The following is a 24,699-nucleotide window of genomic DNA, read 5'->3' as shown; positions in this document are numbered from 1 at the left end:
AGGAGGGTGGGGGAGGCAGCATTGCGGCTGCTGGGGGCTCATTAGGTGGAGATTGGTTTTTAATCAACACCATGGCAATGATGATGCAAGAACTGAGATGCCACCTGATCCCCTGCCCCCCAGCCCCCCTCCTCAAGCCTCCTTTCCCCTCCAGCTCAGCCCATCTGCTGGCGCCGGGGCACCTGTCTGGGCCTGCCCAGGTGGGAGTTGGCACCTCCCAGACCTGGGGGTGAGGAGGGGCAGGGGAGCTTGGGGAGGGATGAGAGGACTCCCCTTAGGGAATGTCTCTCCCTGGAGAAAGCCCAGGAAAGGTTGATGGGCAGCAGGGAAATGGCAAATGACTTGACAACCAGCAGGTGGGGTGTCTCCTACTGAGGTCTGGGGATAACCAGACCTTTATGCAATAACTCAGTCTCCACGGCAACGTAGGAAGCAGCTCTAATTAACCCCATTTTACAGAAAAGGACGTTTGAGGCTTAAGAGGTTACGTTACTTGTCCAAGGTCACACAGCCCACCAGGGCTTTCTTCACCGTAGACCACTCTCCGCAGTGCTCGGGGCCCTCGTTCCTCCTGGAGACACACAAAGACTCCATGAAGGTATCCAACAGCTGGATGGAGGAGAGAACACAGGAACGCAGCCTCTGCCTCTCCGTGCTGCCCTTGCTCCCAGCCCCTGCCATCCTGCAACACACATACACACACACACACACACACGCGCGCGCGCGCGCGCGCGCGCGCGCGCGCAAGCACTCAAGACACGCATGCACGGGCACGCACACACACACACGCATGGGCTAGAGGAAGCTGAGCTGCTCGTGTGAACTTCACCAATGCCCGTTTGCACACAGCTCTGCATCTGGTTTTCTTGCTGCTCATTGGCTGCCCCGGCACACTCGCAGCTGTCCAGGCCGCCCTGCCCAGCCTTGTCCCGCGTCCTCACTCCGCCGACTTTAGCCCTTCCTTTCCTCCCCAGGGCCCCTAATTCCCAGTGGGTCAGCTCCGTGTCGGGAATCTGACCCTGCCGCCCCTGGTGCCGAGGAAGGTGGGAGGATGAGGGCTGGGACAGGGGTGTGGGGTGACGGAGTCGGGGGTGACGGAGTCCGGGGGTGACGGAGTCCCGGGTGGCGAGGGCAGGCCCTGAACAGGAGCCACAGGCAGCCTCCAGGGGGTCCGCCGGGCACCAGCTTTGTGAAAGATGAGAGCTTGGTGACGAGAGCAAGGGCTCTGGGGTCCTTTCCCACGTTTTAGCGCTGTCCACTTGCATACCCTGGAGAGCCTTCTTCCCAGGAGAAGGGACACAGGGGAAGGGCCGTCAAAGTCACACTGGGACCGGGAACAGGAGCATGGCGCTTAAACCTGGCATGCTGGGGGCCTCTGTCCCCACTGCCTCTGGTGTGGAAGACTGAGGGGGTTCATCTGTGATCCTGCCCTGGCTCTCGCCCCAGCCCCACCCCTTCCCCCGGCTCTCCATTTCTTGCTTATGAAATATGCATGGAGAACAGATGTCCCTGCTCCCCTACTCCCTGCCCCCCCCAGGGCCATTCCCTACCCCCAGCTCCCGGGAGGTGGGGTGGGGGGGTGTTCCCAGTTCCCTCTGCCAATGGCTGCCTGGCCTGACTGTTTAATATTGATGAGGGGGGGGCCTGGGCCAGCCAATGGAGGGCTGGGGGTGTGAGTGTATCTCCATATATATACATAGGGCCGGTCCCCCGCACAGGTGTGTATGTGTCTGTGAGTGTGTGTGTATATGTGTGTGCGTGTGTGCCACTGGCCTCAGCACCTGGCCAAGCCCACCCTCTCCACCTGGGCCCTCCATCCTCGCCATGTGTACCCCTCTCATCTGCCCTGGAGCCCGCGCAGCCACGGCACAAGGCTGCCCCCGAGAGCTCTAGAGAGCTGGTCACTAACTTTGCAGACGGATGAGCTCTGAGCAGCCAGAGGAGACCGGGGCTGTAAGCGCTGCCCCCATCCTGCCGGCCGTGGATCCCCTCACAGGGTCTTCCTAGGTAAAGGGAGAACTGTGGGCTGGGGAGGGGTGGGTGAGTCCCTCGCCCTCTGGCTCAAGTCCCCTCCCGGAGCCTCCCTCTGGACCCTCTCCCACGACCCTGCACTTCCCTCTTCCCCACTCCTCCCCTTGGACTCTTTGTGCCTGTCTGTTCTCTATTGGGTTGAGCACAGCAGAAGTGGGGCCGGAGGTCCTACCCCCGATGCTTGGGATTTTGCTGCTCTCCCTCATCCTTGGAGCCTGGAACTTTGGGACCAGAAGTGGACTGGGGGTGAGGACTGTAGGGGTAAACAGAAGCTGCTGCCAGGACTGGAGCTGGGCAGGGCGGCGGGGCCAGGTGGAGGTGGCCCAGGGATCACATAGGGAGCACATGGAGGGCGGGGTGGTAATGGCGGAGCGGTCAAGGGTGCAGCACCACGGCAAGGGCAGAGGGAGAAAGGGGCCGGGACAGACGTGCGCAGAGGAACCCCGCAGCTAACTCCTGAGCCGAGGGTGGGGAGTTGGGGCAGGAAGGAGGTACTGGAAGGTGCTGACTTCGGGGTTGTCACCCCCTCTTGTCCCTGTGCAGCCGGAATGCACAGTGTGTTCTGAATTTCAGTGCTGACCACCTTCTGTTTTATGTGACGGCTGTGCCTGTGTCTGTGAGATGGGGGGACCCTTGCACCCGCCACGCCCCCCAGCGCTTACTAACCACTTGTCAACTACCCCTGAGCCTGTCTTCCCTGCAGTGGGATGGGGCAAAGGGGCGGGGGGCTCCTGACCTCTGGGAGGAGGTCCATCAGGCCGGAGAACTAGGCTGGTGAGGAAGGGAAGGAGCCTCGGTGCTTCTTGTTTTGGCCGGTTCAGTCCCGCTGAGCTCCCAGCAAGTGAGCCCCATTTCCCCCTTAACACTCCTCCGAAGCAAAGCTTTTCCCAGACCATTCTCTGCTGCCTCACCCTGACCTCCTCTGGTCCCAGGGACAAACCAACCTCACCCAAGTCCTATAATAGGGTCCCCAGGAAGCTGTCAATGCCTCCCTCCGCAGCAGACCATATCTGATCAGAGGGTGGGCTACGGGAGGACGTGGAGTGGGAAGCTGACTGCCATCCCTTCCTCTCTTCTTCTTTGTGGTGTCACTGAAAGCACCAGGGAAAGGCACCCACCGCCGAGGGTGTTGGAGGCAGAGCTAGAGGAAGGCGCTGGTCCTGAGCAGGGCCATCACGGCCAGAAGAGATAGAAGCCCCTGACTCTAGGGGACGGGAGGTAGAATCAGGAGTCTTCGGGGGTCACGGTGGGCCGTGGGGAGCCGGCAGGAACTGAGCTGGGGCAGCTGTGCCGAGCTCCATATGTCCCAGTCCACTCTACAATGGGCAATCTGCGTGTGTACCCCTCCCCCGCCCCCCCCGGGGGCCAGCAAGGCTGGAGAGGGGCCCGGGGAGAGAGAATATGGCAAGGCCAGGGCTCGGAGCTCTCGTCACAGCTGGGGAAGGCTTCGAGCCATGGCCATCCTCTCTTGAAGCTGTGACCGCAGTCGTGCTCAGTTTTCTTTTTCTCCCTCCTTATTATTACAAAAATGTTTTTATGGTTAAAAAAACCAGGTAACATAAACATTGACCATTTTCAGTGTACAGTGTGGTAGTGTTAAGTCTATGCATACAATGGTGAAACAGATCTCCAGAACTTTTCCAGCTTTCAAATCTGAAACTCTACGCCTTTGAACCACACCTCCTCTTCTCCCCCGACCCCGCTCTTGCCCCAGACCCTGGCCAAGTGCCACTACCCATTCTGTTTCTCTCAAGTTGACTGCTTAGATCCCTCGTATAAGCGGCATCATACAATAGTGGTCTTTTGGGGACAGACAGGCTTATTTCATTTAGCATAATGCCTCGAGTGTCGTCTGTGCTCCAGCTCCTTTTGAGGGCCAAATAGTATTCCACTGACGGTAGAGGCCACATCTTTACCTGGCCATCTGCCGCCGGACGTCTGGCTTGTGTCCATATCTTCACTCCGGGGACGAGTGCTACAGCGAACGTGGAAGGGCAGAGCGCGGTTCGAGATCCCGATTTCCATTTTGGGGGGCTACCACCCAGAAGTGGAATTGCTAGATCATCTGGTAGTTCTGGTTTTAATTTTGGGGGGGTTTTCCACGGCGGCTGCACCATTCTGCAATCCCACCGACACACCGCACGGTCCGAGGGACTCAGTGTCTCCACGCCCTCACCCCACCTGTTCCTCGGTGGTTGTTTTGAAAGTAGCCGTCCTCATGGGGGGTGAGATTTTAGCTCGTTGTGGTTTTGATTTTCTTTTCTCTGATGACGAGGGATGAGAGGCATCCTTTCATCCTGCCGGCCATCTGTCTATCATCTCGGGAGACATGTCTGTTCAAGTTTTTTGCCCTTTTTTAATTGCTCTGATGTTTTGTTGTTGTCAGGGTTCTTTATAATCCTCCGGATATTCACCCCTCATCAGATACAAGATGTGCAGGGTTTTCTCCCGTACCTTGCCTTTTCACTCTCCTCGTGGCATCCTTTGACTTACAGAAGTTTTCAAGTTCCACGTGGTCCCATTAGTCTGTTTTTGCTCTCCCGTCTTCCTGTCGGCTCATATGCAAGAGATCACTGCCAAGTCCAGTCCAATGTCATGAAGCTGCCCCTTGTGTTTTGTTCTAAGAGCTGTCTAGTTTTCCGTGTTTAATTCTGCTGCTGGGTTATAGCCTGCAGTCCTTACCGCTTCTCACCCCGCTCCTTTCCTGCTGCTCCCTTCCGGGATTCTCTTCCCTTCTTCCGATCTTCCGTCTACTCCTGTACTTGGGTCCACCTGCCTGTCTCTCCCAGACGTCACCCCTCCCACGTTTCTGCCGTTCTCCCCGCCCCCCTTACAGTACCTCCCTGCTCCCAACACCTGTCCAACCTTCCTCTTGCCCTCCCCACCTCGGAGCTGTCCCCTAATTACCCTAATAACTCCTTCTGCCCCAGTCAATTTCCCCTTCTCTCCTCCAGGCTCAGGACTGGAACCCTGACCATGGGACCTTGAAGTGGCTCCGACCTCCTCAGCTCAGTGGCAGACCCCACTCCCCCAGGCCCTTCCTGCCCCTCCCACCACCAGCTTGCGGGCTCCCAGAGGGAGGGGTGGGGAGGGGACCGCGATCTCACGGGGCAGGGGGCTTCCATCATGATGCTCAACTCAGACACGGTGGAGCTGGACCTGCCTCCCTCCCACTCAGAGACCGAGTCAGGCTTCAGCGACTGCGGGGGCGGGGCGGGCCCCGACGGGGCTGGGCCTGGGGTTCCAGGAGGGGGCCAGGCCCGGGGCCTGGAGCCGGGAGAGCCCTGCCGGAAAGACCTGCAGCACCTGAGCCGGGAGGAGCGGCGGCGCCGGCGCCGGGCCACAGCCAAGTACCGCACGGCCCACGCCACGCGGGAACGGATCCGCGTGGAAGCCTTCAACCTGGCCTTCGCGGAGCTGCGCAAGCTGCTGCCCACGCTGCCCCCCGACAAGAAGCTGTCCAAGATCGAGATCCTGCGCCTGGCCATCTGCTACATCTCCTACCTGAACCACGTGCTGGACGTCTGACGGGGCCTGCCTCCAGCCTCGCAGGGGTGGGGGTGTCCCCCGGCCCCTCCTCCCCCTGCATCCCAGCAAGGCATGGAGTCCCGCAAGCCCCAGGCAGGGTGACCCTGCTCCCCCCACCCTTCATCCCCCCCGCAGATGCCCCCCCCCCCCCACCGGTGGCTAACAAAAGCCTGAGCTCCTCTTTCCGACCCCTGGGTGGGAGGGCGACCCCTGGGTGGGAGGGCGATTCTCCCGCACCTCCTCCGGGGCGTTTGTGGTTGGGGTCCAGCTGTTCAGAAATATTTGCCTGGATGGTCTGTGTAGGGTTCTTGCTGGGGTTCCTAAGCTGTCTCCCTAGCTCTCTCAAGGTCTGCTGCCTCTTCTAACCCCACGACCAAATTTCCAGAGACCCCAGACTCTGTCTGTCTCGTCTCCCATCCTCCTCCTCCTGCCCCTGGGAGGGAGGGTCATAGGCAAGGGGAGGCGGAAGGCTGGGCTCCAAGTACATCTCAGACATCTCTGCCTGGCCCTGTTGGCCAGAGGGACAGGCCCGGGGCAGCTGGGGGTCTCCTGAGAGGGCTCCTGCCAGGGGAGTCTCAGAGCGGGAAATTAGGGGAAAAGCTGTGCCCGTTTTCTCTCTTGTTCCTGAGGCTCAGCGCAGACAGACCTCAGATCTTACTCGGTAGTGCGTGCCTTGCCCTCTCTGAGCTCCCTGCCCGCTCCCACCCAGCCTCCCGATTTTCTCCCTTCCTGTGTGCAGCTGGAGAGGGGGAAACCTACATCCTGGAGGAGGGGATGATGGCCCCAGACTCAGCCCAGAGACTCCGCAGAGGGCCCAGGCAGTGGGCCCTCCATCCCAGCCCACTGGGAAGATGTGCAAAACCCACCCGCCTTCCTCCCTCAGGTGCAGGGGGGAGGTTCTCTTACTGCCCCCTGGGAATGCTCAGCTCTCTGGGATCTAGGGCCAGTTCATTATAGCTATATTTTTTCTCCTTTCTTAAGCTTGTCGTCAGCAAGGGAAGTCACCCCCGCCCCACTCCCCACTCCCCACTCCCCACTCCCAGGCTCTCTGCGCCTCCCTACCAGGTGGCTTGGCCCCCTCTGCTCCCGCAGCCCAGGATCAGTGGGGAATGAAGGGCAGGAGGGCGGGTGCAGAAGCAGCAGCTCACAGCCCTTCCTACGCCCCCTCCTCCCCAACGCCAGACTCCACGCTCTACAAGGATATTATTTATTTATGTATTTATTTATTTATTCATCTATTTATTTACTTATTTATTTATAAATATTACTATTTATTGCCGAGTTGTGCACTTTGGGGTAGAGCAAGGGGGGTCCCGGCGGTTCTAGCTGGGTCTCTCTGCTTCCTCCCTGGTTACTCCTTTCCCTTTCTTACTCCTTCTACAAACTCCAGGTGTGGGGTTTGTGTGCAAACTCCAGCTGCGAACTCTCTGCTCACCAAACTCATATGCATTCCTCAGATCCGTCTGTCGTCTGTCCGGACACTGAGTCCTCTGAGATGGTACCCTCCCCCCAGCTCCAGGGCTCCTGGACTCTTCTGTAGCTTTCTCTACCCCCAGACAGTTGCGCCCAGTCCTGCCTGCCTCTTATCTCGCTCTAGCCCTCTCCCGTGACCTCTCACTTCTTCCTAATGCCCCCAGCTGCAGGCCCCCAGGGTCTGTGCCCCGAGTCCTTCGTGTGATCCCCCTCCCATTGCATTTCTGATTTCATATGAAAAGAAAAATTAAAGTGACCTCGTTCTAGTACCAGGTATGACTGTGGGTCATTCGACTGGCTTGAGAAGCTGGCGTAAGCATGGAGGGTCCTAGGCTTTGAAGGCTTTTCTGATGGGGCCATGAAAGCTCAGTATGATGGGCACAGGGCCACAGAGTAAAGGGGTGCAGTGAAGGGTATCAGACACAGGTCCCAGACCTCCGCACCGAGAGTCCCATGTTCCTCCATCTTGGTATTCATTGAGTGACACTTTCTGACCCCTCTGACATTGTGCTTCTGCTCTGCTCTCTCTGAGCCTGAAGAAGAGCTCACGTTCTCAGGGGAACCCAAGTCACCCATGTGTCTGTAGGTCCACACTACTGGGGAAAGCCATGGCATGAAGTCTGTCTCTCCTCATTGTTGTCTCTGAACTGGGTCAGTGTTCACTGCAGTTTGTTCTTGGCCCGGTTTGTGTTCCCCAACCTGAAGATATGGGGGAGAACGTAGCAGAGGACCTGGGACTCCGAAAGGAATAGGAAAAGGGATAAAAAGGAGCTCTGAGAGAATATCAGAGGAATCCTGGAAGAGACCCTCCAGTCAATTTACAGATGAGGACACTAAAGCCCGGAGAGGAGGCGGGGCCTTGCCCAAGGTCACACAGCCAGTTGGGGTACAGATATGAAGTTCAAACCTAGGTTCTTTATGTCCTGTCCTGCCAACGCCCTGCTTCCCTGAAATGACCCAGACTGCGAGGGGGATTTCTGGGGGCCTCATATGTTAAAAAGAACCCCAATAAATCAGAGAGTATTCCGTTTTGTGGCCAAGAAGGCCAAAGGTCTGGAGAAAATTTTGCAGTAGGAATAGCTGAAAAACTGAGGCTATGTGTCTCCACAAGAGCACGTTGGGGGCCACATGGTCCTTATGTTTACATATTGAGAGAAGAAAGGAAAGTAAGACATGCTGGGTGGCCCCGGGAAGCAGAACTGGAACCAGTAGGGGGAAGTTAGAGGAAACAGATTCAACCCGGTAGCTGGAGCTGTCCAGCAAAGGAAGTGCCTGCCTCGAGGAGGGGGAGTCCAGACAGCCCCGGGGGAGCGCGCAGCACAGGCAGAAGCCCTCGAATACTTTCCTGCCTCCGTGGACCATTGCCTAGGGAAACTCAAGGATCCTTTCCAAACTGGAGGTCCCCTGGGAAGTCTGAAGGCAAGCAAGGGGACGGAAATGCTGAGACACGTCCGGACCCTGAAGGTGCCCTTTTCCTCCCTGACATCAGCGGCGGGAGGGGGTTAAGTTCGACTGGGGGAGAAACCGCCACACACCTTCCCTTCCCTATTTGCATTAGACGAAATGTGCTCTGCCCAGAGCCTAGCAAGAGGGAGGACTGAACAGAGACCAGGGAGAGTCTGAGGACTCTAGGGCAGGAGCTGGAGGAGAGCATGCCGTCACTAAATGGCCATCACTCAATTCAACACCTTTGTTCTGAAGGCAGGTAAGCTGCAGTCTACAAAGGCCATGGGACTCACCCATGACAGTGGGCTGGTGTAGAACCTGTGTCCTCCATTCCTGGCCCTGGAGCCTGGTGCCTTCCCCTGCATAGCAGCATGGCGCTCTGAGTTCCCTGCCTCTCTGCTTGTCACTCTGCCCCGCTGGAAGGCAGAAGGAGGTTCCTGGGCCCCTCTGCTCAGGGATCCCTCAGGGCCGGGGGGTGGGGAGAGGGGGCAGCTGCAGCTGTTTGGCTAGCTCCAAATTTCTTCAGATAATCAATTGGCCTCGGCTGCCGCTCTGCTCCACAGGACTGGAAGCTGGAGGTGGGGAGTGGGAGGGGGAAGGGGCAGGGGGCCAGGCGCTGGGAGAGGGGACTCTTCTGGGAAACCCAAGTCCCCAGGCTGAGGTTGGAGGGAAAGTGGGAGCTTGGGGCTAACACCCAGGGAAGGAGGGAGGGAATGTCAGAAGAGGAGACAGCTGGGGCCCTCATTCCCTGTGCACCCCCCGCCCCTCTAAACCCAGCAGGTGGGCCCGTGGGATGGGCCAGGGGCAGGTGGGGGCACTAAGCCAGTGGGACTTGAGCACCTCACCCCTTCTTTCCTCCTCCAGCCCCTTCCCACCCCTGCCGGCCTCTTCCAGCTGTCCATGCCTTCCTTCCAATTACGCAGGCGCTGCCCCACCAGTGCTCTGCCCCTTCCTCAAGCAAACCCCACCCCCGTGGCAGAGCCCAGCAGGCCCAAGGGGCTTGAAAGTGGAGGGAAGGCTCCTAGCCTCTCCTCCCCCTACACACACACACACACACACACACTCACACTCTCTGGGTAAGCTGCCAGGCATATGGCCCTTTGTGCCACATAATGGAGGCCCTGCCTGTGCCCCTTTCGAGGCTGGGCACGGGGGCTCCTCTCCCTCCCCTCGCTCACCTCCCTTCCTTCTCCATCCTTAAGCAGGGCCCGCCTGCGCATCCTCTTCTTCCTCTAGCTGGACCTCCCCTTCCTCCAGCTCCCTGCCTCTTGTTTGCTCACTTGCTTGTGTCCTTTCCTGGGCCCCTGAAGTGTGGGCGAGGCCTGGGTACAGAAGAAAGAAGGGGAAGGCAGGTCACTGTCCTTGAAGGTTGGTTCAGAGAAGGAAGCCAGAGGGGTGGGGGGGGGGGGGAGGGAGGCAGTGCTGGGATGGAGGAGACAGAGAGCCCGTGGCTGGCAGACAGAGGACCTGAGTCCAAGCTCCAGACTCACCTGTGCTCTTTGTGCCACAACAAGCAAACCCCAGGTACTCCCTGCATCAGTCTCCTCAGCTGTAAGATGGGGACTCTATTAAGATCTGCCTCACAGGGGTATTCCAAGGATGAAACGAGGTCATCCCGGCAGGGTTAAGCATGACAAGTGCCCCCTAAATGACACGGTGAGGGGCAGAAAGTAGCAGGGACAACCTGTACTGTTGTACAGTCTGTGCACTGTACAAGGTGCCAGGCCAAGACGGCGAAGGGGCCTGACACCTAGCCGGAGCCACCGGTCATGCCAAGGGTGTCAGTAAGGACGCCCAGGGATGAACTTAAAGGAGTCCAACCGCAAACTGGGAGTCCTGACAACCTTGGAAACCGAGACAGAGTGGGGAGGGCTCGAGAAGGTTTTGGGGAGACCCCCGAAGGGGCGCTCCCTTCCCTCGTCTTCTCTGGAAAGCAGGGAAAGGCTGGACTATTAACAGGCTACCCCCATCAAGGAGACACAACGGCCCTGGAAAGCCGGGAGGAGGGAGAGCTGGGGCGGGGGCGGTGGGTGGAGACGGGACCCGGTGCGGGAGGAGGGACCTCTGGCTCTTGCCCCGCCCCCGGGGTCCCCGCGCGTCGGCGTCGCGGAGCCGCCCTGACGATCGCTTGTTGAACACCGCCCCCTGCCGGCCGGCCGCGGCGCCGCCTCGCGTCCGTCTCGGGCCGGAGCCGCCCGCCCGCCCGCGCCGAGAGGTGCGCCCGGACGCCGGCGCGGGGAAGGCAGGTGCGGTGGGGCTGCGACCCTGGACTCTGCTGTGGTCAGAGTTTCTGCGAGGAGGATGGGGCGTGGCTGCTGACCCGGGAGGACGAGGTCTGGGATTCGTGGGTGGTTCGCGGACGTGTGTTACCCACGTGCGGGCGGGTTCTCCCTGCCGGTGTCCACTTCATTCGCTGCGTGTCCGCTCGTGGCGCGCTGTCCCCGGGGCCGTGCTCGCTCCTCTGCGCTCCCGGCTGTGCGGACACACGTGGGCTTGCTTCTCGCCCTTTCCTGGGGGGCCGTCTGAGTGTCGGCTTGCAGGAACGGGGAGCTGGCGGTGGCTTCATGCTCTCCCCTGACCCCCACTGTAGACCCCTGCCTCCCACCAGCCGCTCGGCCGCCTCCAGCGGACAGTCCTCTGACGGCTCCTGCCCCGTTTGGGCCAAGCTCAGAGCCTTGCTCTGTCTTTCCCCGAGGTTCTTGAGCCTCCTAAGCGGGGCGTCGGGCTTGGTGCCCAAGTGCATGAAGGACCCTGAGCCCAGAGCCACACCTCCTTCTTGTCCTCACTGGCGTGGAACCTCCAGCCTTCTTTTATTACCGTGTGGCTGTCCCCTTCGTCATCAGTCTCCTTCTACTCACTGCAGCGTATGTTTATGAAAGAGCCAGCGTGGGCCAGGCACTGTGCCAGTCCTGAAATACCAGGCCGTGGCCGGGGAGGGGTGTGGGGAGACGGACGTGTGAACACACACTCCTGAGAGTGAAAAGCGCAGGCGAGGACTGGAGTCCGGCCAAGGAGAAGGATGGACTCAGAGGCGGGGCTGCTGCGGGACGGAGCAGGTCCGAGGCCAATTTTGAAAACGGTAAGGGCGTGTGGGGTCTGCGCAAGGGCTTGAAGACAAATCTGGGATGGCTGGCAAGACCCCTTCACAAATCGCCTCCTCTGAGTGGGGACGCTCACTTGGCAGCTCATTGCCCAGGCCCTCCTCAGGAATGCCCTTGGAGGAAGACAGCTGCCTTGTCTCAGGTTGTGCTCCCTCCCTAGGGCAGCCTGCGTGCAAGGACTGGTGGGTGCGGGTTACAGAGTCCCTGTCCAGAGGCAGCCAAGAAAGGCCAGCTGTGCTTGCACACCCCCCCACCCCCGCCCACGATGGCCAGAGGATCACATTTCAGCTCCTCCTTCTGCTCCCTGCAGCATCTCTTACACCTAACAGGTGTTCCCGAGAGCGCACCTGAGAGGGCTGTCCTGCCCAAGAATCCCTTTCCCAGAGACCCCTACCTAAGCCGGGACAGTCCAGGTAGAAGGCACGGAGGCCCGAGGAGGTTTTGTGAGCTAGAGTGCACTCTAAGCAGTGTGGTTTGTTGGGACATAAAACGCAAGGGGCTAGTGGGACAGGAGAGTGGTGGAGAGTGACCTGGAGAGGTAAGCAGGGACGTGTCCGGAGAGGTCCCCGTGGTCATGCTTCTATGGGGCCACGTAGCGGTGGGAAACGGGGAGCTGTTCCCTAGTAGGGCAGATACACACCATCAGATGGACAATGTAGACACGTCACTGTAAGAGTGGTTGTGAAGAGAGTCGAGCTAGGGCTCAGATCTGTGCAGGGACAATTTTGGGAGGCTATGACAAGGTCACAGGCAAGGTCACAGGCAAGGCTATGGCAAGGTCAGCAAGTGAAGACAAGAGTCTGTATTGAAGCAGTGGGAGGGAATGGAGAAGAGAGGACAGACTGAGGAAAGCTGTTTAACCTGGGTTCAGTAGGGCTGGGTGATGGCTTAAACACAGTGGGCTAGCAGGGGACCCCAGGTGTCCAGTGTGGAAGTCTGGATGGACAGAGATGCTCCCTTCCAAAATAGACTACAGAGGAGGGGAGACGTGCTGGGAATTGTTGGGGCCTGTGGCTATGGTGGCAACATTCCAGGGAGAGTGGGACAAACGTATGGAGCCTTCCATGGTGTGGCCGGAGAGGAAGCTGCTCTCGGCGGTTTTGCCGAACAGCTGGACCTCTTTACCGGGACGCCTCCCAGAGATCTGCGGCTCCCTGTACCCCAGCCAGGCGCCCCTCTCCTCTCCTTCCTCAGCCCCACGTCTCCCCGGGTGTCCCTCACATGAATAAATGACACCCTCCACATTCCGTTGCCCGGGCTGTCCCATTTCCGTCCCTCCTGCACTATCTCTGCGCAGGAAACAGATGTTCAGAGATTCAGGCCATTCAGTCCGGCTGCGACGGACTTGCCCCAGTGCTAGTGCATAATAGTGTTCAATAAATGGTGCTTATATTAGGGTAATCATTGCTTTTAGTACCTTCCTCTTTAATTTGCTGAATTGTCCTCCCAACATCCACGTTGTCATTTTATTTTATTTTATTTTATTTTATTTGAAAGATTTTATTGTTAAGTAATCTCTGCACCCAACGTGGGGCTGAAACTCACAACCCAAAGTTTAAGACTCACACGCTCTACTGGCTGAGCTGGCCAGGACACCCAGTGCCTGTTACCATTTTATCTTGAGAATATGTAATTGTTCACATAGTCTAGCCCATTTGACACTTCAGACGGGGTTCTCATGAGTTATTTCCCTCCAGAAACTTTGTCTTATCTTTTCACTTCACTGGAAATCATAGGATTTCTTATTTTATCTCTCTATCATCTATCTATCTATCTATCTTGAGATGGAGAGAAAGGGGGGGAGAGCACCCCAGATTTCTCATTTTATTTTTTTAAATTCTATTTATTTTTAAAAAGATTTTATGTATTTATTTGACAGAGAGAAAGAGAGAGGGACAACACAAGCAGGGAGAGCGGGAGAGGGAAAAAGCAGGATCAGGAGCACTGATCAGGAGCCCACTGTGGGGCTCGATCCCAGGATCCAGGCATCATGACCTGAGCCAAAGGCAGACTCTCAACCAACTGAGCTCCTCAGGAGTCCCAGGTTTCTCATTTTTTTTTTTTTTCCAGGTTTCTCATTTTTAAAAAGTGTTTCAAAAAGTACCAAAGTAAGATATGCCTATCATAACACACTCAACCAATACTAAATTGTCTGGACTTAAGGAGTCCCTGGGTGGTTCAGTCAGTTAAGCATTCAACTTTTGATCTCAGCTCAGGTGTTCATCTCAGGGTAATGAGTTTGAGGCCTGCCTTGGGCTCCATGCTGGGTGTGGCTCCTACTTAAAAAAAAAAAAAGGGTAAATGTATGACCCCTACGTACTAATTGTGTAAGTCTGAATTGCACTTCCCTCCCCAAAAGTAATTCATATTAACCATTTGGTCTGTATTCTTTCAGACTTTTGTGATTTTTGCAAATACATATATAAACATGTAGATGCATGCATTTAAAATTATACTGTACATTTACCACTACACTTTAACCTAGTATGCACTGCTGCTTACTTTTTCTTTAACGATACATTATAAATATATTTTTATATCTGTATATATAGACTAACTTTACTTTTTAAACTTCTACCTAGGACATACGTATTATAATTCATATAACCCTCCTCCTGCTGACATTTAAGTTCATTCCAATCTCTTGTTAGGAATAATACGGCAGTGCACCACACTGCTCTCTGCATATGTAATTGGGCACTTATGTGAGCACTTTCGGAGGGTAGATTCTTAGAAATGGAACTGCTGGATTAAAGAGAATATACCTTTTAATTTAAAAAATTTTTATTTATTTAACTGAGAGAGCACAAGCAGGGGGAGCAGCAGGCAGAGGGAGAAGCAGACTTCCCGCTGAACAAGGATCCGGGGTGGTGTGATGGAGGGTCGTGGGGCTGGATTCCAGCACCCCAGGATCATGACCTGAGCTGAAGGCAGACGCTTAACTGACTGAGCCACCCAGGTGGTTCCCCCATCTTTAAAATTTTGATAGATACTTCCAAACTGCCCTCCCAAAAGTCCTTATCAGTACAATTCTTCCAAACAAACATGAGAATCTACTTTTCTTCACACACTTCGTAGCAATGATTAGTGTCATTCTTTTAAATATTTTTCCAATTCAATGCACAAAAGCATATTGAGTTTTTCTTAATTAAGGTTTTCTTTATTTGAGATTGATGATAATAGTTTCATATTCTTATTGGATGTTTGTATTTCTTCTGCAAATCGCCTATTCTTTTCCTTGGCCTCTTGAAAAAAACTGTTTAATTCGTTTTCTTCATTTTATGCTACATGTTTTTCTCTAAATAATACAATGTATTTTAAGTAAAACAGGGTTTTTGTTCTACTTTTGTTAAGCTGGTATAAGCAATTAAATCCTTCAGTTTATGGCACACTAGATAATTGGTCCACGTCTTCCTTTCAGTTGCCTCTTTTCCCATCCTTGCTCCCTTTTTCCTTGCCACCCCTGAAACAGATTTATTTATGCACTCATTTATGCAGTCATTCGACTCTCCTTTCACTCCTATATCCACATATATAGGTGTCCCTGATCAATACATTGTATTATTTTGTGTGTTTTGCATCTCAGGACAATCGTGTTGAATAACATCTCATTCTGTTTTCCTTTTCTTTTCACAAACATTGTGTTTTAAAATCCTGTTCTGCTTTTGCTGTGGAATGGCTAGATCCTGGGATGGAGGGCAGAGCACAGGGAACAGAGTTAAAAGGATTGCAACAGAGCTGTAAGGTGATGGACAGACGGCAGCTCCACTTGGGAACACAGTGTAACATCGAGACTTGTTGTAGCATTATGTTGCACACTTGAAACTAATGTAACATTGTGCATCAACCATACTTCAATAAAAATAAATAGGTAAGATTGAAATGTCAAAAACTTCTATTCTGGCTTTCGGTCCCCTATGCCCCTCATAGCCATGCATTGCAAGATTGAAGAAATCAAGGACTTTCTGCTCAGGGCCAGGTGAAAGGATGTCAAATCTGTCAAGATCAAGAAAAATACGGATAATGTGATGTTTAAAGTTTCATGCAGCGGATACCTTTATACCTTGGTTATCACAGACAAAGAGAAGGCAGAGAAACAAGCAGTCCCTGCCCCCAGGTTTGGTTGTGAAGGAGCTGAAATGAACATGGCTCACTGATTTTGTGGCAGGGTTTCACAGTTCTTGTCTCACGGAGTCCAAGAATGAATCTCGGGGACAAAAAGGTGAAGTGAAGTGGAAGCTTATTAAGTGAGGGTGAGAACAGAAAGGAAAGAAAAGAGTTCTCTAGAGCCAGCGGGGTCCAGAAGGAGCTGCCACCGAGGGCTTTAATGATAGGTCTTTTATAGGATACAGACCAGGGAACCTGGTAAATTTCTTATGAATAGCCTGGCAGATTTGTGACTATCATGTCTATTTAGAACACCAAGGTGGACTTGTAACTATCACCAGCAAACAACATGTTCTTGTAAGTATCATGGGAATTTCTCCACATCTGGGATTTCTGTGAGCCTGGTTACCTATGCCCCTGAGGGACCCTAGTCATGGCTCCCCCTACCTGTCTCTCACTACCTAGCCTCACCTGTCCCTTACTCAATTTGAACTGTATCAAGATTTTAAAAATTTAAAGCACACCCACACCCACACACAACTTCTATTCTGCTTTTATATATGAGATGGTATTTAAAAATAATATATGGTGAACTAGTTCATTCTTTAAAAAAATAACTTTATTTATTTAACAGCACAAACAGGGGGAGCAGCAGACGGAGAAACAGACTCCCTGCTGAGTGTGGAGCCCCATGTTGGGCTGGATCCCAGGACCCTGGGATCATGACCTGAGTCAAAGGCAGAGGCTTAACTCACTGAGACAGCCAGACGCCCCATGCTTGTTTATGATTTTGCCATAGTTCACATGTCCTGAATTTCAATTCTCTGTTATTAGATAAAGACTTTTTTTTGCTGGTAATATTACTGACTTTTATTTTTAAGACGAATGATCTTTTCCTTGGCCTCTTGAAAAATACTGTTTAATTTGTTTTCTTCATTTTATGCTACATGTTTTTCTCTAAATAATACAATGTATTTTAAGCAAAACAGTGTTTTACTTAAATTAATTATATTTAATTACTTAATATAATTACATAAATACTTAAATTAATAAATTAAACAGTGTTTTACAAAAATTTTTGGACTCCTTTTATTTTTTTTTTTTAAGATATTATTTATTTGACACAGAGAGAGACAGCACAAGCAGAGGGAGAGGCAGAAGAAAGGGAGTAGCCGGTCATGACCTGAGTTGAAGGCAGATAATTAACCAGCAGAGCCACCCAGGCACCCCATGGATCATGCCATTAGTGTCGTAGCTGAGAAAGCTTTGCCTAGCTGAAAGATGCAAAGATTTTCTCTTATGTGTTCTTCTGGAAGTGATGTTTTACATCCAGGTTTGTGGTCAATTTTGAGTTAATTTTTGTGTGTTATGCCAGGTATAGATTGATGTTCTCCTCCTCCTCTCTTCCTGCTCCTTCTTCTTCTTCTTCTTCTTTTTTAAGATTTTTATTTATTTGACAGACAGAGGTCGAAAGTAGGCAGAGGCAGGGAGAGGAGGGGGGAAGCAGGCTCCCTGCTGAGCAGAGAGCCTGCTGTGGGGCTCGAGCCCAGGATCCTGGGATCATGACCTGAGCTGAAGGCAGGGCTTTAACCCACTGAGCCCCCCAGGCGCCCCTCTCCTCCTTCTTTTGTTTTATTTTTTGGCATGTAGTTATCCAACTGTTCTATATTGAAAATACCATCCCTTCTCTACTGCATTGCCTTGGAACATTGGTCAAAAATCTATTGACCATGTGTATGTAGATGTACTTATGAACTCTCTATTTTGTTCCAGTGATCTGCCTTTTTTTATGCCTATAACTATACTATCTTAATTACTTGAATTAATAAATAAATCTTGAATTTTTTCAAGTCTTTCAGCTGTATTCTTCTTTTTTAAAGTTGTTTTGGGTGATCTAGGCCCTTTGCATTTCTATATGACACTTAGAATCAGATTGTCAGTTTCAATAAACATTGCTGTTATTTTGCTTGGGACTATATTAAATGTTTAGATCAATCTGGGGGAATCGAAGGCTTAATAATATTGAGTGTTTCAATCCATGGGCAATATGTATCTTGCCATTTATTTATGTCCTTTTCTTTCTAAGGTTTTGTTGTTGTTGTTTATTTTTTTGTTTTTGTTTTTGTTTTGAGAGAGCACAAGCAGGGGCGGGGAGGGACAGAGGGAGAGGGAGAGAGAGAATCCCAACCAGACTCCCTGCTCAGCATAGAGCCAGAGGCAGGGCTCAGTCTCCTAAAACTGAGATCATGACCTGAGCTGAAATCAAGTCTGATTTTCTACTGACTGAGCACCCAGGCACCCCTCTTTCGGGCTTTTTTCATTTATCTGAGCAATGTTTTGTAGTTTTCGGTGCACATCTTTTGTCAGATTTATCCCTAAGGATTTTATGGGGTTTTTTGATGCTATAATCAATAGTATTTTTAAATTTAACTTTTGAGTGTTCATTGCTAGTGTTTGGGGTTAAATTGTGTATCCCCAAGAGATATATTGAAGCCCTAATCTTTGGTACCTGTGAATGTCATCTAATCTGGAAGTAGGGTCTTTGCCGATCTAATCAGAGTTAAGATGAGGTCAGACTGGAGTAGGGTGGGCCCTCGATCCAATATGATTGGTGACCTTTTCAGAAAGAAACTTGGACACAGACATGCAGAGAGGGAAAATGACAGGAAAACCCAAGGGGAAAAGACAGCCATGTGAAGATGGAGGCAGAAATTGGAGCGACACGTTTGTAAGCCGAGGAACACATGGATTGCTAGAAGACGCCAGAAGCTCAAAGAGGAAGGAGGGTGTCTCCCCTAGACCCTTCATTGAGAGCGTGGTCCTACCAATACCTTAGTATCTGACTTCTAATATCAGAACTGTGAGAGAACTAAGTTCTGCTGTGTTAAGCCATCCCAGCTGTGACACTTTGTTACAGCAGCCAAGGGAAATTAATTCAACTAGTACGCAGGGACATGATTGATTTCTGCGAATTGATCTTATAGCCTGAAAACCTGCCAAACTCAGTTGTTCGACCTAGTAACTTTTTGTAGATTCCATTGAATTTTCCATATAGATGACTATGTCATCTCTGAATAAAAACAAGTTTTCTTCAGGGTGCCTGGGAGCTCAGTCAGTTAAGCATCTGCCTTCAGATCAGGTCACAATCCCAGATCCTGGAACTGAGGTCCACGTCTGGTTCCCGCTCACTGGGGAGCCTGCTTCTCCCTTTCCCTCTGCTGATCCCCCTGCTTGTGCTTTTTCTTGCTCTCTCTCCCGCTATCTGTTGAATAAATAAATAAAATCTTTAAAAAAATAAAGTAAAAGACAATTTTACTTCTTCCTTTCCAGTCTGGATGCCATTAATCTTTCTTGCCGTATTGCGCTGGTTAAAGCCTCCAGTATAATTCTGAAGAACAGTGGTGAGAGCAGATATCTTTGCCTTGTTCCTGATCTTAGGAGGAAAGTATTCAATCTTTTACCATGATGTTTTAATATGATCTTATTGTAGGGGCGTGTGTGTGTGTGTGTGTGTGTGTGTGTGTAGAAGCCTTTATCTGGTTGAAGAAGTTTCCATCTTTTCCAAATTTGTTGAGAAGTTTTTAAAATCAGAACTTTACACTGGATTTTTGTCAAATGTGTTTTTGATAGGTATTAAGATGATGATATGTTTTCTTGTCTTTTCTTTTTGGTTTTTCTTTTTTAAGTTAGAAATGTTTCAATGTTTCAGATGTTTACTGTAACTTGCATTTTTGGTCATGATGTGTTATCCTTTTTATATAATATTGGATTTGACCTACTAAAATGTTGTTAAGGGTTTTTGCATCTGTGTTCATATGCAACACTGGACTATAGTTTTCTTATAATATCTTTGTCTCATTCTGGTGTTAGAGTAACGTCGGCTTTATATAATGAGTTGGGACATATTCCCTATGCTTCTATTTTCTGAAAGAGTGTGTGCAATTGGTATTATTCTTTTTTTTTTCTTAAACATTTGGTAGAGTTTGCCAATAACACTATTCAGGTCTGGTGTTTCCTTTGTAGGAAGGTGTTTGTTTGGTTTTGTTTTTTAAGATTTTATTTATTTATTTGAGAGGGCATGAGCAACAGAGCACAAGCAGGGGGATGGAGAGGCAGAGCCACAGGGAGAAGCAGATTTCCTGCTGAGCAGGGATGCCTGATATAGGGCTTGATCCCATGACCCTAATGATGTCATCACATGAGCCTAAGGCTGACTGAGCCACGCAGGTGCCCCCTTGTGGGAAGTTTTTATTTTTTATTTTTATTTTTATTTTTTTAAATATTTTATTTATTCATTTGACAGATAGAGATCACAAGTAGGCAGAGAGGCAGGCAGAGAGAGAGTAGGAAGCAGGCTCCCTGCTCAGCAGAGAGCCCGATGCGGGGCTCTATCCCAGGACCCTGGGATCATGACCTGAGCTGAAGGCAGAGGCTTTAACCCACTGAGCCACCCAGGCACCCCTTGGGAAGTTTTTAAACTATAATTCAACCTGCTTAATAGCTTATAGGGTGATTCAGGGGATCTATTAGTTTTTGAGTGAGTTTGATATTTTATCATTTTATTTTTATTTTTTTAAAGATTTTATTTATTTATTTGACAGACAGAGATCACAAGTAGGCAGAGGTAGGCAGAGAGAGTGGGGTGGGGGAGGAAGCAGGCTCCCCCCCTGAGCAGAGAGCCCGATGTGGGGCTCGATTCCAGAACCCTGGGATCATGACCTCAGCCGAAGGCAGAGGCTTTAACCAACTGAGCCACCCAGGCGCCCTGATATTTTATCATTTTTAAGGAACTTTTATGTTCAACTAAGCTGTCAAATGTTTTGCATAAATTCTCCTATTATTCTTTTAATATCTTTAGAATCTGTAGTGACATTATCTCTCTCATTCCTGATATTAATCATCTGTGTGTGTGTGTGTGTGTGTGTGTGTGTGTGTGTTTCTTGTTTGCTGATAAGTCTGGGTAGATTTATCTATTTTTCCTATCTTCTCAGTGAACCAGCTTTTCGTTTTTAGTTTTCATTCAGTTCAAAAATTTAAATTTTCTCTTTGATTTCTTCTTTTACCCATGAATTATTTAGAACAGTGTTGTTTAGTTTCCGAGTATTTGGGGATTTTCTGGATAGTGTTCTATTATTGACATATAATTTAATACCTCTGTGATCAGAGAATATATTTTGTATGATCTCATTCCATTTATGTATGTAAGTATGTATTTATAAATATTTAATTTTTAAGTAGTATCTACATCCAGTGTGGGGCTCAAACTCACAGCTCTGAGATCAAGAGTTACATACTCTACCAACTGAGCCAACCAGGCACCCCAGGTCTCATCGCTTTAAAATTTACCAAGACTTCTTTTACAGTCTAAGATATGGTCTATCTTGGTAAATGTTCCATGCACACTTGGAAAGCATGTGTATCCTGCTGTTATTGAGTGGAATGTTCCATAAATATCAATTGGGTCAAGATAATTGATGGAGTTGGTCAAGTCTTTACTGATTTTCCGCTTACTTGTCCTATCAATTATTGAGACACAAGTATTGTCATTTCTGATTATAACCGCAGATTCATTCATTTCTCCTTACATTTCTATTGATTTTTGCTTCATGTACTTTGAATCTCTGTTATTAGGTACATAAATACCTAAGACTTATTGTTTTCTTCTATTTTTTTTAAAGGTTTTATTTTCAAACAATCTCTACATCCAATGTGAGACTTGAACTCAACCTCAGCCAACTCAGCCAGCCAGGTGTCCCTCAAATTGTTATGTCTTCTTGATGAATTGACCTGTTTATCATTATGAAGTGATCCTCTGTATTCCTAGTAATACTCTTTGCCCTGAAATCTATTCCATCTAGTTTTAATATAGCCATTCCAACTTTATTTTGACTGGTGTTAGCATGGTATATATTTCCCCATCCTTTTACCTTTAACTTATTCATGTTTTTATATAATGATAGGGATTTCTTGTAGGCTGTATATAGTTAGATATTACTTTACAATCCAATCTGACAAGCTCCTTTAATTGGTGTGTTTATTTTTTTTAAGATTTTATTTATTTATTTGAGAGAAAGAGTGAGTGAATGAGAGAGAGAGAGAGAGCGAGCACAAGCCAGGGGGAGAGGCAGAGGGAGAAGCAGACTCACTGCTGAGTGGGAGTCTGCCATGGGCTTGATTCCAGGACCCTGGGATCATGACCTGAGCCAAAGGCAGACACAACCTACTGAGCCACCCAGGTACCTCTAACTGGTGTGTTTAGATCATTTACATTTAATGTGATTATTGACATAGTTGGATTTAAATTTTCCGTCTTGTTATTTGTTATCTATTTGTACCATCTGTCCTTTATTTCTTTTCCCCTTCTTTTCTGTCTCTTTCTTAATAATGTAAATAAGTGAAATCCAAAATAGAAAATATGGCACGAGAATTTCAGAGAAAGATTTGGGATTTTACAGATCACACTGATGGTGTCAGGAGCGGCTTAATAGAGAAAATATCAGGTCTTAATTCCACTCTGGGCTGACCCTGGCATCCTTGCTGAGGGTCACATTGAGCTGTGAGGGGCTGCAAGGGTGTCTTTAGAGTCAGCACCAGGACAGAAGACATCAAGACCAAAATCAAGAACCACCAGACTTCCCCTTTTGACAGCCGCTTCCCCAACCAGAACCAGACAAGGAACTGCTGGCAGAACTACGTGGACTTCCTTGCTGAGAGGACACAGTGATTACTAAAGGGGTGATGTCTCTGTGTGTGAATGTACTGGCATGAATACAAGTCCTTGTGTCCCACATCCTGGGTATAAGCCTGGGACGACTGCTGGGAACAAGGCACGTTTCCTGGAAATATCTGAACTGGCTCCATCACCTCTCCTATCTCCTCCATCGTTCTCTCAGGGTGGTGAAAGGGGACCTGGACATTTGGTGATCCCCAACCTGGGATCCTGAGCCAAGGCTTTACTAATAATAAATACTCTTTGGAAAAGTGTAAAACTGTGTATGACCAGGAAGAGTGCTTCAGGATGATTTTTTTTTTCTGTTTTGTTTTCTTTTATGTTTTTAAACAGACCACATTCTCTATAAAAAGAATAGGGAAAATATCATTTGAACTGGATTGGGGTGATGGTGGATGGAAGGCACACCATGTTGAGGGAATAGGATGAGCAAAGGGGATAGAGACCAGAAAGTAGGTGTTTGGATCAGGAGAGAATGGATTATCCAGATGGTCAGAGGAAGAGTGGCAGCAGAAGATGTGGAAGGTACTTGTGTTATTGCCAGCTTCCTGTGGACATCCCCACCCTGATGGCCTGCAGATAGCTAAGACACCTGTCAAAGCAACCACATTATCTGCCTTCAAACCTACTCACTCTCAGTAGCCCATAATTTGATGTATGGCATCACCATTTTCCTTAATATCTATACCAGAAGCCTCTGAGTCATCTTAAATGCCTCTTTGTTCCTCAACTCTAACCATCCCACCCATAGGTCACCTCTCAAATTTGAACTTTCCTTTCTCTTCCCCTGGTCTTGAACCCAGCACATGCTTGCTCTCATTCTTGTGCTCTCCCTCTTTCTCTCTCTCTCTCCCCTCAACTACTGCATTAGCCTTCTGTCTCGCCACTTCTAGATTCTTCTACCTTCCCACCATCTTTCACACAGGCAATAATTCCCTGTACCCCCTGAAAATGGATATGAAATTATATGTGTGTTTTTCCTGGGGGAAACCTATAGCTTTCATTAAAGTGTCAAAGACAGCGACAGTCCACAAAAAGCTAAGAGTGACTGCCTTGTGTCTTTATTTCAAATGAAATTATTGATGCTCAGTTAATATAGTGCAGTCAACAGACTACTGAATGAGAAGTCAGGAGACCTAGGGTGCCTGGGGGGTTCCGTTGATTAAGGGTCCAACTCTTGATTCTGGCTCAGGTCATGATCTCAGGGTGGTGAGCTTAATCCCTGCATCAGGCTCTGTGCTGGGTGTGAAGCTTGCTTAAGATTCTCTCTCTCCCTCTCCCTCTGCCCCTCCCCATTCCTCTCTCTATCTTAAAAAAAAAAAAAAAATCAGGAGACCTAGGTTCTAGCTCTGGTGTTACCACTAACTTCCTGTTTGATTTGGGGGCAATGTGTTATGCCCTCTGCATCCTTTCCTCACTTGTAAAATAGAGAATGATCTCTGCCAGTCTCAAAATGTTATTTTATGACTTACAAGTAGATTCCTTTAACATCAAATATTCCACAGTTTATCTCCTCTCAGGCTCTTCTCTGTTCTGTTTCACTAGACAAACATTTACTGTCTTGTGCTGTTACTGAGCAAAGCTCTGCATTTAGAAAATAAATAAAGCACTGTTTCTCCCACTTCAGAAACTCATAGACCAGCTGGGCAGATGGATATGTAAATAAGAAATTACCATACAATGTCATAAAATGCAGAGCTCTGGAAGCACAAAGGAGGCCCTTTGGGGGAGGAGCATCTAACTTTGCTTGGGAACATTGGGAGGCCTCAAAGAGGAGACCACAGCTGAGTCTTGGGGGAGGGACAGAAATTTCTGAGCAGAGAAGGTGGGGGAGGACATTTCAGGCCCAGGAAACACCACCTGAAGGTAGAGGGAGGCAGTAACCAGTAACAGCATCCCAAGTTGGCAAAACCACCCACACATGAGGCTAGTTTGAATGTCCGCGTGTTGAAGGCTTGGGCTTTGAGTGCACAGGAGTAACAGGACAGAGGGCTGGAGGACAGAGTGAGTCGAGTACTCGAGGCCCTTACACAGAGTGCCAAGAAGTTTTGACCTCATTGTGGGGAACTATTGGATTTTTTGAAGCAAGGGAATGACCATCTGATTTCTCTTTCTCAGAGAAAGCACGCTGGCCACGGAGGGGAAGGTACATTGGAAGGGAATAACACAAGTTTGGAAGTGGCAAAGGTCTGAAGAGCCAAGGGGATGGGAGATGGTGGGGGAAGACCATGTGTTCCCTTTATCCTATCACCCCCAAAGAAGAGCCAAGTTAAAATGTCCAAC

The 24,699-nt window shown here is 50.1% G+C and overlaps 1 protein-coding gene and 2 pseudogenes across 1 annotated transcript; all 3 read left to right on the top strand.

Annotated features, from left to right (window-relative positions):
* The first annotated feature begins 5,157 nt into the window (after positions 1 to 5,157).
* On the top strand, positions 5,158 to 5,559 carry NHLH1 (nescient helix-loop-helix 1). Its single transcript, XM_059145331.1, has one exon. It carries the CDS (start codon positions 5,158 to 5,160, stop codon positions 5,557 to 5,559), a length of 402 nt encoding a protein of 133 aa, XP_059001314.1.
* A 5,146-nt stretch (positions 5,560 to 10,705) lies between these two features.
* Positions 10,706 to 16,321, top strand: LOC131814515 (large ribosomal subunit protein eL38-like; annotated as a pseudogene).
* A 4,736-nt stretch (positions 16,322 to 21,057) lies between these two features.
* LOC131814472 (cytochrome c oxidase subunit 6B1-like) lies at positions 21,058 to 23,440 on the top strand (annotated as a pseudogene).
* Positions 23,441 to 24,699: the final 1,259 nt, after the last annotated feature.

The sequence above is a fragment of the Mustela lutreola genome, chromosome 14 (assembly GCF_030435805.1).
Source record: "Mustela lutreola isolate mMusLut2 chromosome 14, mMusLut2.pri, whole genome shotgun sequence".
Lineage (NCBI taxonomy): Eukaryota > Metazoa > Chordata > Mammalia > Carnivora > Mustelidae > Mustela > Mustela lutreola.
Note: the sequence above shows the minus strand (reverse complement) of the source record. Positions and strands in the feature narration are given on the sequence as shown.

Bases quoted from the DNA above. Each gene is read 5' to 3' on its own strand.
- NHLH1 (XM_059145331.1), top strand. From the start codon at position 5,158: ATGATGCTCAACTCAGACACGGTGGAGCTGGACCTGCCTCCCTCCCAC.